This window comes from Eretmochelys imbricata, chromosome 4 (assembly GCF_965152235.1).
Source record: "Eretmochelys imbricata isolate rEreImb1 chromosome 4, rEreImb1.hap1, whole genome shotgun sequence".
In the NCBI taxonomy this organism is placed as follows: Eukaryota; Metazoa; Chordata; order Testudines; family Cheloniidae; genus Eretmochelys; species Eretmochelys imbricata.
The window spans coordinates 87,699,216-87,711,643 of NC_135575.1; the positions used below are offsets into that span (position 1 = coordinate 87,699,216).

General features: G+C 38.8%; 1 protein-coding gene across 4 annotated transcripts in view; it reads left to right on the top strand.

Annotated features, from left to right (window-relative positions):
• MTUS1 (microtubule associated scaffold protein 1) overlaps positions 1 to 12,428 on the top strand; it is a 147,485-nt gene that overhangs the window by 45,212 nt on the left and 89,845 nt on the right. Inside the window, exon 1 of one of the 4 annotated variants that reach the window (XM_077814563.1) lies at positions 509 to 629. The exons of the other annotated variants lie outside the window; for them this stretch is intronic. Coding sequence (XP_077670689.1) covers positions 509 to 629 — 121 coding nt within the window. Of the gene's footprint in view, positions 1 to 508; positions 630 to 12,428 lie in introns of those variants that run through there. 4 annotated transcript variants of the gene reach the window in all.

Consider the following 12,428-nt stretch of genomic DNA (forward strand, 5'->3'; position numbering starts at 1 on the left):
TATTCCTGAAGGCGTATTTTAGTTCTCCCCCCTCAATATAAAGTAATTTTCTTCTTAACAGTCTCTGAAGAACAATTACATGATCTGTGACATTACTGGGTGATATTCAGATTGGAGACCACCCACTTTCCCCTCCTCCTCCTGCTAGGTCTTCATTCCCATTGAGTCTCTTAACAGATTAAGCATGAACAGTGTGATGTAATTCAGAGGCTGCTGGTCTCCTGAATCACTAAGAGAAGGTTTTATTCTGAGGACAAGCTTTGTTTCTGCAACATCTGGTGGGGAGAGAGGCTGCCAGCAGCATTTGCATTGTGGATATCTTTCTCACATTCTTATTTTGTCTGTGAATATGGAATAACCGTGAAGGAATGAGGGATATTTGTTTTCTAGTCTTGTTTTCCTTGCCAAGTATAGCTTGGCTTCAATCAGTGGTGAATTAAAATATATAGTATGTGACAGTATATGGAGGCTGTTTCTTGCTTGTCTGTCTTCCAATCGCTCTGAAGACATGTTATGGTCTCCGAAATTTTCCTTATCCAACATGCGTGTGCGACTGACTGCAAAGGGATTGCTCCGAAACCTTCGACTTCCTTCTGGGTATAGGAAAAGCACAGTTATATTTCATACAGGTTTGTATTTTTAAACCTTGTACTTAGTGTGTGCCTTGGGGACATCTTGTTTACCTCAGTAGCTGCCTATTAATAATTGAAATATATTCTGGGCATGAAACATTTCATTTTTCAGAGAAACCTAACGCTCTTATAGAAATCAAGTCCTAGTTTATAAAAGTGGACAGTTTGATCTTGGATTTCTCCTATGGGGGTGTGTGTTTGTGTTTGACCTGCTCATCTGGAAAACATGGTATTCTATTTGTTTGTGGAGTGCTGAATTGGAATTGACACGTTTTTCCAGATCCAGAAATAGAATCTGGAAATTGATCACCATTAAGCATCTCTTTAATATTTTTATATTGTGGGTAGATACATACTGTGATATTTTCCCTTCTCTGCCCCTTGAAGGGGGGAAAATGGGGTACAAAATCATATTGTATAGCTTTTTCTTGAGGGTTATGCAACTTTGCCTGACTACAATGTATCTTAATATCCCTGTTATAGATATAAAAATAATTCATGGTTTGTAAGCAGGGAGAGTAAATTTCGTCCTTAAAGAAAATCCTTTTTAATTTTAGCCGTAATAGCAATGTGATTGGAAGTCTATATTAGCCAGGGGAAAGTAAAAAAACAAACAACAAAAATAAATGTTCTCCCACTCCCACTTTGTCTGACCGATCTTCTCTCCTTCTTCCCCTCCAAATGTAAGTTTGTGCAGCTGCCTGTGTCTCGTTTTGCCTCCCAGGCATCTCCTTTCTCTCTTGGCCACCACTCATCTCTTCTAACATCTCATGGAATCTCTAGGTCTCCTTGACAGGCCATTTAGCTCTACTAGTCACTGTTTTCTCATCTCTCCTGGCATTTTGTATGTCTGCGTACGTTTTATCATGGCCTCTTCCTCCTCTATCAGTCTTCTGGCAAGTTAATGTCTGTCTCTCATCTCCCACTTAATGCTAAAAAGGGTTAGGAGGTTGAATGCAACATAGAATCTCCAAGCAGACTTTCAGCTATGTAATATAACCTGTAAGATAACTTTTAATGTAACTTGATGTTGCAAAACTCTTTATGGATAAATCTCCATATCTATTCTACTTATCTGAATGTTACTAACAATCTGATGTCTTCACACACAGCATGTCTCAGGAAGTACAGGTCTAGCAATAATGCAAGAAATCAGTCAATCTTAGACTTATTCTTTATTGGTTACCTGAATTTGTATATTTTAAAATAGTAAAATATACCTAAGGCCCTTTGTTAGTGGTTTTTACCTTTCTCCCCCCTGAAATTCCTAGGTTTTACAAAAGGTATTTGTTTTTTACTGTTTTTTTTTAACCTGAATTTTGGGATTCTTTCTTGTGGTCAAGAAAATCCAATAGATTATATTAATTAGATATAATTACTTATATTAATAAATTAGACTAAGTGTAAATGTAAGGCTGTCCCTTAAAGTAAGGCAATGTAGTGTAAGATATTCTTATACATGTACAAATGCAAGTGTACATACTGTTAATGTAGACTTCAAATACACATTTTTGTTGCTTTTTTTTCTGTCTTCCTGTCTCCCAGTATTAACCCTGGTATTTACCCAACTAACTGAGTTATTTTTGCACTGATTTTCACTAGCTTCTTTTTAATAAATACCAATAAATTCCCAGGAAACATTAAACAAAAATAAAGGGCCTTGAATATACCCAGTGAATCTATAGCTGTATATAGTATTAATCCAGTTTAAATTTCCAGTATCATATTGCAATCTTAAACAAAAAAAGACTTGCATTGTTAGCATTAAGTGGACATCTGAATAAAATCTGTCTCCAGATATTCCTATTAATAAAAAAACTATTGAATACAGTACATGAAATATATTGCTGACCATAAATCCTAGTTATACAAACATCCCTATAAAGAGATTCTGGCTGGCTGTCTTTTTCATGCTTTCAGGTATGACCCACAGCCCTTGAAATGGTAGTCAAAGTTCAGCTAGACCATGCTTCTCACTTTTCTCATCTCTTGTCACGTCAGTGCTTCTGAACAAACAGCAGAGCATATAACTGCACCAGCAAAGAGAGTGACCAGTGCTGAATATATGTTAAACTAGCTCACGTTCAATACTGGGTAGTAGTATATACGTTCATCGGCATTTTACCCCTGTTAACTCGGCATAATATATTGACAATTTTATGTTTTTATGTAACTTGAGAGCAGATAAAGCTTGTGTGTGGGCTTCTTACCTTGAAATAAGGGTGACAACGTAATAAAATTCATGCACATGATCATGCTATACATAACACTGATGTTTCAGATCATCAGGAATAAGCCTATTTATACTGCTGCAGCATCAGCCAGCATGTCTCTTAACACAGTGATTTCATTGCATTAAAAAAAATGTAGCATCCTCCCTGGGTCTCGCAGCATGCCCAAGTGATCACACTGTATTTTTATAGTGTGGACTCTGTTTTAATAGAGATTATCATGGACCCCCTCTCGGTTGTAACTGCATAGATGGCTTTCCTTCCCTTTCATGAGCGTAACCTTCTTGTGACAGATATGCTAATTGCTTATACAGCTGTAGTAATCAAGTAATATATTTAATATGATTTAGCAGATTGAAAATAAAGGAGACAGTACCAGCTGACATGCTACATCTTCACAGACCACCAGCAGCTCACAGATCAGATTCAGAACCTCTGGGAAAATAGGATTTAACTTCTGTCATGAGGAATGGTATCAGAAGTTACTCACAGATTTGTAATGCTCTGTTTTCATCCTCATTTGTGAAAGTCTCAAAGCAACCCATTGTTTTTTTTACAGTATGTATACATTCTGTAGATAACTTAGAGATGATATGAAATCTGAAGTCTACATAGTGACCTTATTAAAAAAAATCATCCTTGAGTTCCCTCCTTCAAACATTCTTATTAAAATAAGTCAGATAGTTAGCTTATTCAATCTTAAATAATTGCAAAAAAAAATCTTAATCAGCATGTGTACGTGAAGAGTTAAAAGTGAATCATCATTCTGATATTTCATTAATGAAGAGACAAACATACTTTCTATATTACTGACTGTTTAAGAACATGTTTAACCCAAACAGTGAATAGAAGCGATCTTAAGTACTTAATACTCTTCATGCATGATTGGTGTGACGGATTAGATCAGCATGTCTGGATGGCTGTCACCTTAAGAATGTTGGAGAAAGACCGTCTTGGACCATACATATATTCTCTTTCCTTTTTTATACAAAGCAGTACATTTGACAAAAGGACCTAATGATGGTAACTGAGAGCAAAACTACAGTGGTTTGCAGTACCATAATTTTTGAAGGATTGTGGGTGAAACTACATAGTTCCTTGTATTATTCATATACTTTGAGTCTCACAAAACAAAATCTTAGTATCCTGCTTTTGGCTTGCTTTAAAAAAAAAAAAATGAGAGAAATAAATGGTAGCTATGTGGCTGACTACTTGACCTGGAAACATGACTTCTCATATCAAGACAGCCAATGCACAGTCATATCATGACAAGAATTTCAGACCGTTGTAACCCCAAAAACCTTTCCCCCTCAAACTCTAAAATAATCAGACAAATCAATACAGACCTAGCACCTTTTAAATCAGGCAGATACCATTTGTTTGTACAACCTAGTTTTTAAGACCACTCATCAAGTGGTCCATGTGAGGTGGGAATCTATCAAATTGTTAAGGGTAATAAAGCAGTGCCTTCAAAGCACAATAACACACAATTTCCAGAAGGCTCATACCTTGGAATTGTCACTTAATCTGAATATTTTCTTAAAATCAACTTTCCTATAGTACTGTTCTTTTTAGAAATAACTAAAACACAGAATAGTCAAATAACTGCAAAGTCGTTCGATACAGTAGCAGGGAGCTATCAAAAATGCCTTTGAAACTGCTACAAGAAATTAACTAAATCCAAAAGTCTACCAGAGACCGATATAGTTTAATATAGCAGAAATGATGCAACCTGTACATAATGATAAATATTCATTTCACAAGACAAGGAAAAATTGAAAAACAGAATACCAGAATATAGCAGTAACTATAGAGCAAAATCTTCAGTGTAATCAGCATGACATACTTATTTGAACTTAAAAGCTAGTATAGCAGATTCCAAACTATTGTCATACACATCTGTTTGAGTGACTCAACCATATTTATTTGCACTGTATTGGGTAAAAACCCTATGGAAACAAATACTAGTTATTCTTAAAACTAGTATCATGTATTCTATTCTGTAATGAGAAAAAAGCATCAGGATAACTTTTATGGTGAAATCTTCTCAGCACTACAGATAACTGCCAGTTCTGATCAGCACTACAGATAACTGCCAGTTCTGATAATCTGTTCTGGCAACCACACAGAACCACCAGTCCTTTAATTTCAATCCCAAATGCTTGAATTAAATGGACAATAAAACTGGACGTTATCTGTTATATGCCTATTTTAACTTCTGTCCATACCTTTAAATCTATGCTTAGTCAGTTTAAGGTAATCAGAAACCACCCCCTCATCTAGTCTGACCTTCTGTGTATCTCAGGCCACCAACAGCACCTGCACATTAAATCAAAATTTGACCAAAATATTACAGCCCACAGGAGACTTTTATGTGCTACAGGCAGAGAATAGGGGGGACCAATGTGTGATGCCCTGTAGTGGCAGAGAATTGGGTATCTCTAAATCAGACAGTCCCAGCAAATGACCTGCGCTCCATGCTGCAGAGGAAGGGGGGTAAAACCCCTCAAGATTACCAACAATCTCATCTGGGGGCGAACTTCTTCCTCACCTCCCCCCTACATGGGGTGGTCAGTTGGCCCCTGAGTATGTGAACAAGAACCAGCCAGCCAAGCAGCTGAGAGAGTGCTCAGCACACTGGGCCATGCTGTCCAATGTCCCAGCTCCAGCTATGGCCATCTCTGATCCTTCAGGAAAAAAAACAGAATACATGAGAAGCAGGGGGAGGGGAGGAATCCCTGCCTGACTGCTAGAGGTGACCCAACCTGATTTCCTAACAAGCTGCCTAAACATGGAGTGACTTAATCAGTTATTTCATATAAAATACCTGATCTTTCATTTTCCTATTTAAGAATTCAGTAGCTGACATGAATGCCCCATTTAAGCTTGAGGTTTAATCACTGTAAACTGAATTGAAAGCTTTGCATAGTGTTGTGGAGGGCTGGTAGCTATCCCATTAGCTGTCACCTACAGATTTATCCTCAAGTGGTAGAGGCCTGTGATGTTGGAGTTATAAGTTCATGACCATTTCCATTGACAGCTGTGGCTTATTATGGAGAGGAGCTGACCCCTTTCCATAATACTTAAGATTACAGCCACCTTCCCATTTTAAGGCTGACTTTTGTTTCTCCCTTCTCCCCCAAAAGAAACTCCAGGATTTGCCAAATTACTCTTCTTGCTTTTCCTGCCCACTTTGAGTGCCTCTCCCATTTTGGCAGTGGAAAAAGGTGCCCAGGTCTGTTGGAGATGAGATCACGGAAGAAGAGTGTTACCTGCCAAAGGGTTATATAGACCAATTGACACTCTCATAAATCTGCTCAAATTCCTGCACTTAGTTACACTAGCTGTAAAGTGGGGGATAATACATGTCTGTGTAAAATTATTAGAAGGCTATAGAAAAAAGCACTAAGTGCATTACTAGCTGCATTTTTAGATGGGGTAACTAAAGCAGAGAGATGTTCAGTTGCTTAGCAGAAAGGCACTGTGGTCTAGTTTGGGATGTTGGCTGTGGAACAAATGACAGTGGGTTCTAGTCTGTCACTTAATGGGTCATGATTTTTAGTACTTCACCAATATTGGAATGAAGCAAAGCTGTCATACGTCTGGCTAACTTAACTTCAGATGTGATGTGCGCATCTCCATTGTGGACTGAAAGAGATGAAGATCCACAGGCGCCACAATTAGTTATCAGCAGCACTCAGACTTTTAACTTGGCAATATGTGATGTGCCAAATTTAAAAATGTTTTATTTACCTGCATAAGGAAACATGAAATATTTAAAAGAAAATAGCTACTAAAGCAAGGCAGTAGTTCTTAGTCAAGTATGACTTACTGTGTAAATAAAAGTACAAAAATTCATTTTTCTTATCACAAGATCCTTAATTATGACTCAAAACAAATATTCACCCTTTATCTCAAAATACAATGTTTTGTAAAGAATATAATTATGTATAGGCTAATGACACACATTGGTCAGCCTTAAATGCAAGCCCTGCATAGTTGATGGTTTAAGTGAGGCTGTGCGGCTTTTATTTGTGGGGAGGAAGAACTGGGGTTTTGAGAGAGCAGAGATGGGTTAACTTAAATATGCGGCCCCTTTTCGTATGTGGCACATGGTTGGTTTGTTCCTGTGGCTCTTAGTTGGGTTGTATTTTTAATTATCTATGAAGTGCTCCTGAATCATTCTTTGAAATCAAAGTAAAAAATTAATAAAACTGATATTTTGCAGTCTACTTCCTAAAAGAGTAACTTAGGTGCTAAAATCAGGAAAAGAAAAATACATAAAGCTCCAGTAATCTGTGGATTCTAATTAGGGTTATTGTGTACCCCAAAATGCATTTTGTTTCCTAGATATAAACAATATATATGTGTTTAAGCAGTATAAGATTTATTCTATAACTCTTAAGTTTCCTTGCTTTCTAGCATTTGGGTTTTGTAACAGAGCAGTAACAACACCACTTAGCAATCTTAATGGCTTTTAAATAAAGGCTTTTAAAATTTTCAAATTCCAGCCTTTGTCATGCCAGTTGTGAAATCCGTACAAGTGAGCCTGGTATCAAAGGGCAGATGACTTTTGGTAATAAGAAAACAAAGGATTTCTATTACCAACCTGCTCGATTTAATTTTAACTTTCTACAGCACAAAGAAACCATTCTATGAGGAAAGCAATGCCCTTTAGCTTCAGTGCTGGACCATGGTAGTTTGGGTACTTGTAGCTTGATTTCAAGACAATGATGAATTGGTTCATTGTTTTGTAGTACTGTTAGCAATTTGAACTTTGTAGGCACACAAGCCCTTGCACTTTGAAACGCGTAATATTTGTAGAGCAAAAGAGTTGTCAAATTACTTGTTGGTTGAAGTAGATTTAACTTTAATCAGTCAAAATCTTGCTGCACAGTGTGTTCTCTACCTGTAGTACTGTGGAGCTGTTACTGAATGGATTGGGACCATATGACCCATTACTTTGGTTACAGGTCCATGTCACATGGTAAGTGCAAGAATCACTGGTGTTGTAGACCAGTGTCATTCATTGGGTACAGAAGTTTATATTGCAACCTGCAAAAGAACACCCACCCTTCATCACTGAAGAACATCAAGTGGGGGGGGCGGGGAAGGGGAGGGTATTGGTCTTATAGTCTACCTTTTAATGCCTCTGGGTAGACAAGGTGCCAAAGCTCAAAATGTCTTCATGTGGACCTTCACCAAATACCACACTGTATAGCAGTCATTGTGGGGTAAGGTGACCGAAGAAGACTGTGGCATGGCAACAGATTTTTGCAAGATGGACTCTTTTGGAAGAGGTAAAGAAAATCAATATGGCTTATGCTTTGGAGACTGGAGTAATCAACCTGGCTGATTTCCAGTTAGTGGTTCATAGAAGTCAGATGTCCATTCTGATTTAGTCCAGTTGCCTTTGATAGCTGACAAAAGTTTTGTTAATACTTGTGACCCATGGCTGAGATGGAAGCAATCTTATTTCATTGGTTCCATTCATTTCTCTGTTGTGAAATAGTCACATTGGGTCAACCGTTAAACTGTTCTGAGAGCACTGGTCTTTCATATGTGGTTATACAGGGTTCTGTGCTACGCCTTTTCAATTCAGTGTGTACTATCAGGCTAACTTAAATTGTGACCCCAGGACCTCCCTATGCCAACTGCCAGAGGGCAAAGGAGAACATAGGGGTGCAGGGATCCCCTGGGTTCACCAAAAGAATGGTCTCTGAAGCCTATGTCACAAGGGTGGTCATAATAATTGTAAGATGTGTGTATGGAAAACATGTGAGCAGAGGTGTGAGTCTGTGTATTCTTTGAGTGATGCCACATGACCATTCCACTGTAGGTGTGTGTGCACGCTTGCCAGAGGTTTTTCTGCTTAGGTGATACCCATTGGAGTGGCACAAACACGTATTGCATGCAGGCATAAAGGGTGGAGCTGCCCCTAATCCTCTCCTCAGGTTTTTCCTACCAGCTCTGACAACTGTTGGAGCTCCCTTTCCTTGTTTCTGCAAGTCTTGTGGTCTCGTGTGTAAATAGTGCCCTTTTAGTTTCTGTATGGTTCGTTAGTGTAGTTTTAAAATTTGTTGGTGTGGCTCTGGCACCCAAACTGGCTACTGGACCCAGTACAGGAGATATGCTGCATGCTCCAGGTTTCGAGCCCTGCCACTCTTGTGGTTAAGCAATGCGATCAGCAGCCCTCACCCCAGCTGTCTTCAGTGCATGGGGGAGGCTCGTGTAAGTGACATATGTAGCATCTGTAAGGGCTTTAAGCCCAGTTCATGGGCTAAAAGGACATGGCAGTCTGACGTGGATATCTCCTCCTGTAATTGCCTCTCCGTGCTCCATCTGAACAATCTACCTCAGTCTGGGTACCGAACACCTCTGCATCAATTAGGGCTTGTCAACGTTTAAAATGCTGTAGTGGTGCCAGGGTTCTCCCATTGGTGTAGATATTCCACCTCCCCAACTGAATAGGGACAAGTTGTTAAGGAGGCATATAAAATAGCACAAGAATGTAGGAACAAAATCAGAAAGGCTAAGGCACACAATCAGTTGCACCTAGCATGGGATATAAAAGGCAAAAATAAAATGTTTTTTAAATACAGTACGAGTAAGAGAGAGACTAAGGAAATTGTAGGTCCTCTACTGGTGGGGAAGGAGAGCTAAATAATGAATGAGAGCCTCAAGAAAGCTGAGGTGTTTAATGCCAGATTTGCGTCAGTCTTCACTAAAAAGGTGACCAGATACTGAACATGATTAATATTAATAAGGCGGCAAGAATGCAAGTCACAATAGGGAAGTAACAGGTTAAAGACTATTTATGATAAGTTAGATGTATTCAAATTGACAGGGCCTGATGAAATTCATCCTAGGGGACTTAGGGAACTAGCTGAAGAAATCTTGAAACCATTAGCAAGTACCTTTGAGAACTCCTGGATGACAGGTGAGGTCCCAGAAGACTGGGAGAAGGGCAAACAACAGTACCTATCTTTGCACAGGGAAACAAAAAGGATCTGAGGAACTATGAACCACTCAGCCTAACTTTGGTACATGGAAAGATACTTGAACAAATTATTAAGCAACCAATTTGTAAGTGCCTGGAGGATAAGAGGGTTATAAGGAATAGCCAGCATGAATTTGTCAAGAACAAATCTTGCCAAACCAACCTCATTTTCCTCTGAGACGGCTACTGGCTGTGACATTCTGGGGTGCAATCCAGACCAGTAAGGGTTTATCACTTGCCATGTATCCCTGGGTGCCTTAAATGCCTCAAATGTGTGGTCTTCTGTTTTGTGCACCCCTGGTTCAGCGTCTACCTACAACACTGAGAGCCCCGCTGTAGTCTTTCATCCATTACATGATGCAGGGGTGACTCCAAAACCCTTTCCTGGTACACTTACAGAAGTTACTAAGTTTGCTGTTCCCTTTGAAGAAACAGTACGTCAGCTGCTTACCACCTTACTGTAATTCACAAACACTCTATTTTAATCAAAGTACCGGGTTGGTTTATAGTAAAAATTAAAACAAGTTTAAGTGATGCCAAATAAAAGGAATCAAGGTTAGAAAGATTTACAAACAGACAAAATTAACAATACACTTATAAGACTAAAACCTAATTTCAGCCAATTACTATCTTTCCCTTAGCAGGTTTCTCACCTATAATTGATTTCCAGACACTTCAGGGTCATCTGTACCACAAACCTAAAATGTAAAACTCTCTTTAAAAAGCATTTCCCCAGTATACTTGAGAATTTCATGTGAAACTGTGTCAAAAGCCTTACTAAAAGAAATAATAATCAAGATATATCACATCTACTGCTCCCCACCACCACTATCCACTAGGCCAGTCTGACCCTAAAAGGTTGAAGGACCAATCTTTCTGTAGTTGCAAGAGCTCTGGCCTCTTTAGTCCACCAAATAATGGATAACTTAGGGGTTCACCAGCACTCCCTATATTCAAGTAAACCATTGAAAAGCATATCATCATTCATTGACCTTGGTTCAAGAGTCAGGAAATCTTTTTGGGGGGACAGTTTCCATCCCCCATCAAGACTGTGATAATCTTTCCCCGCTTGGTCTCCTGATGAGTTTCTTTACCTTGCGTGTAAACATGTCTTCATTGTCTCTGCCTGTTGACCAGGTTTGTCAGATAAATGTACGCAGTCATTTGTTATCTAAACATGCTGACTTCCCAAGTAACTTATAAGCTTTGAAGGTTCTGTTTACCACACGTGTAAATTGCAGTGCCATGGTCACTGGCCAACCCTACTTTATTTCTGTTCAAGACCTGGAGAGACCTGTTTCTAATTGGTTCAAATACAGACTTTAAAACATAATATCAGAGAACATCCATAACTCCATATATAGTATTAATACATGTGTTTTACAATGGTATTAATAACCAGTGTTTTTTTCCAGTGATATATTACATGACACCAATGAATTGAGATACTCTCAAACCAGCTGAAACTCATGGCTAGGAAGCCACATGACCTCTGGCCTTGGGATGCTTTTAGGGTCAGACTGGCCTAGTGGATAGTGGTGGTGGGGAGCAGTAGAGGTGATATATCTTGATGATGATTTTTTTTAGTAAGGCTTTTGACACAGTTTCACATGAAATTCTCAAGTATACTGGGGAAATGCTTTTTAAAGAGTTTTTTACATTTTAGGTTTGTGGTACAGATGATGACCCTGAAGAGACAGGCCCAAATTCTCCTTCTTCCTTCTCCTTGACCCAGGCTACTGTGTCCTAGGAGGAATTTCCCTGCCAAGATCCTACAACTGTACTTGTTTTTTTGGTTCTGCAGCCTTGCTTTGTGAAGGGAAATGGACAGTGGATCTGTGCAGTTGCCTTGGCAACATGGCTCCCAGCATGTACCTTCCTTTCGCTAGACTTCACTTTGTGGGAATGTCTGCAATCCTTTCTTGAGCTCCACAATTTCTGCCCCAGCACAGCATGAATGCAGGAACCCTGCATGGACAGCATGTGGCTCTAATGAAATACAGAAGAGTATAAGATATTTTTAAATCTAAAAAGCATAAGCCTCCTGCTCAAATTAGCAATATGAACATTCACAAAAAGAGAACTCACCTTAAATAACCCTAGTTTGTATCTGTGCGAGGTGTTTAATTACCATTGCTATTTATAAATCTTCCATTGGTAGCAGTATCTTGTCAAGTGACATCTGACACTGGTAGTACAGGAGTCTCTAAGCTTATGAATAATCTTCCATCCTGCTTTACAACAGACGCCTTAATTTTTAACTCCTTTTCAGTCTTCTATGGTCAGTTGTCCATTATCACATGCTATTTCTGGTATAAACATCATAAGTAAAGTGTTCAGATGGTACTTGTGGGAACACTGAATAATTTTTATGAAAGTAAAATCTGGGGAAATGGCAAGATCTCATTTCAGTTAGGGAGGAAATAGGAAAACTGGAGCGTCTGAATTGACATACTGTTTAGTGAAATTCTGTAGTAAAAGGTCTCTAATCTAAATCTGGTGAAAAATCTTAGCTAAGTTTTATATAAAAACTTTTAAGTAGAAAAACACAGCAGTTGTGATTGT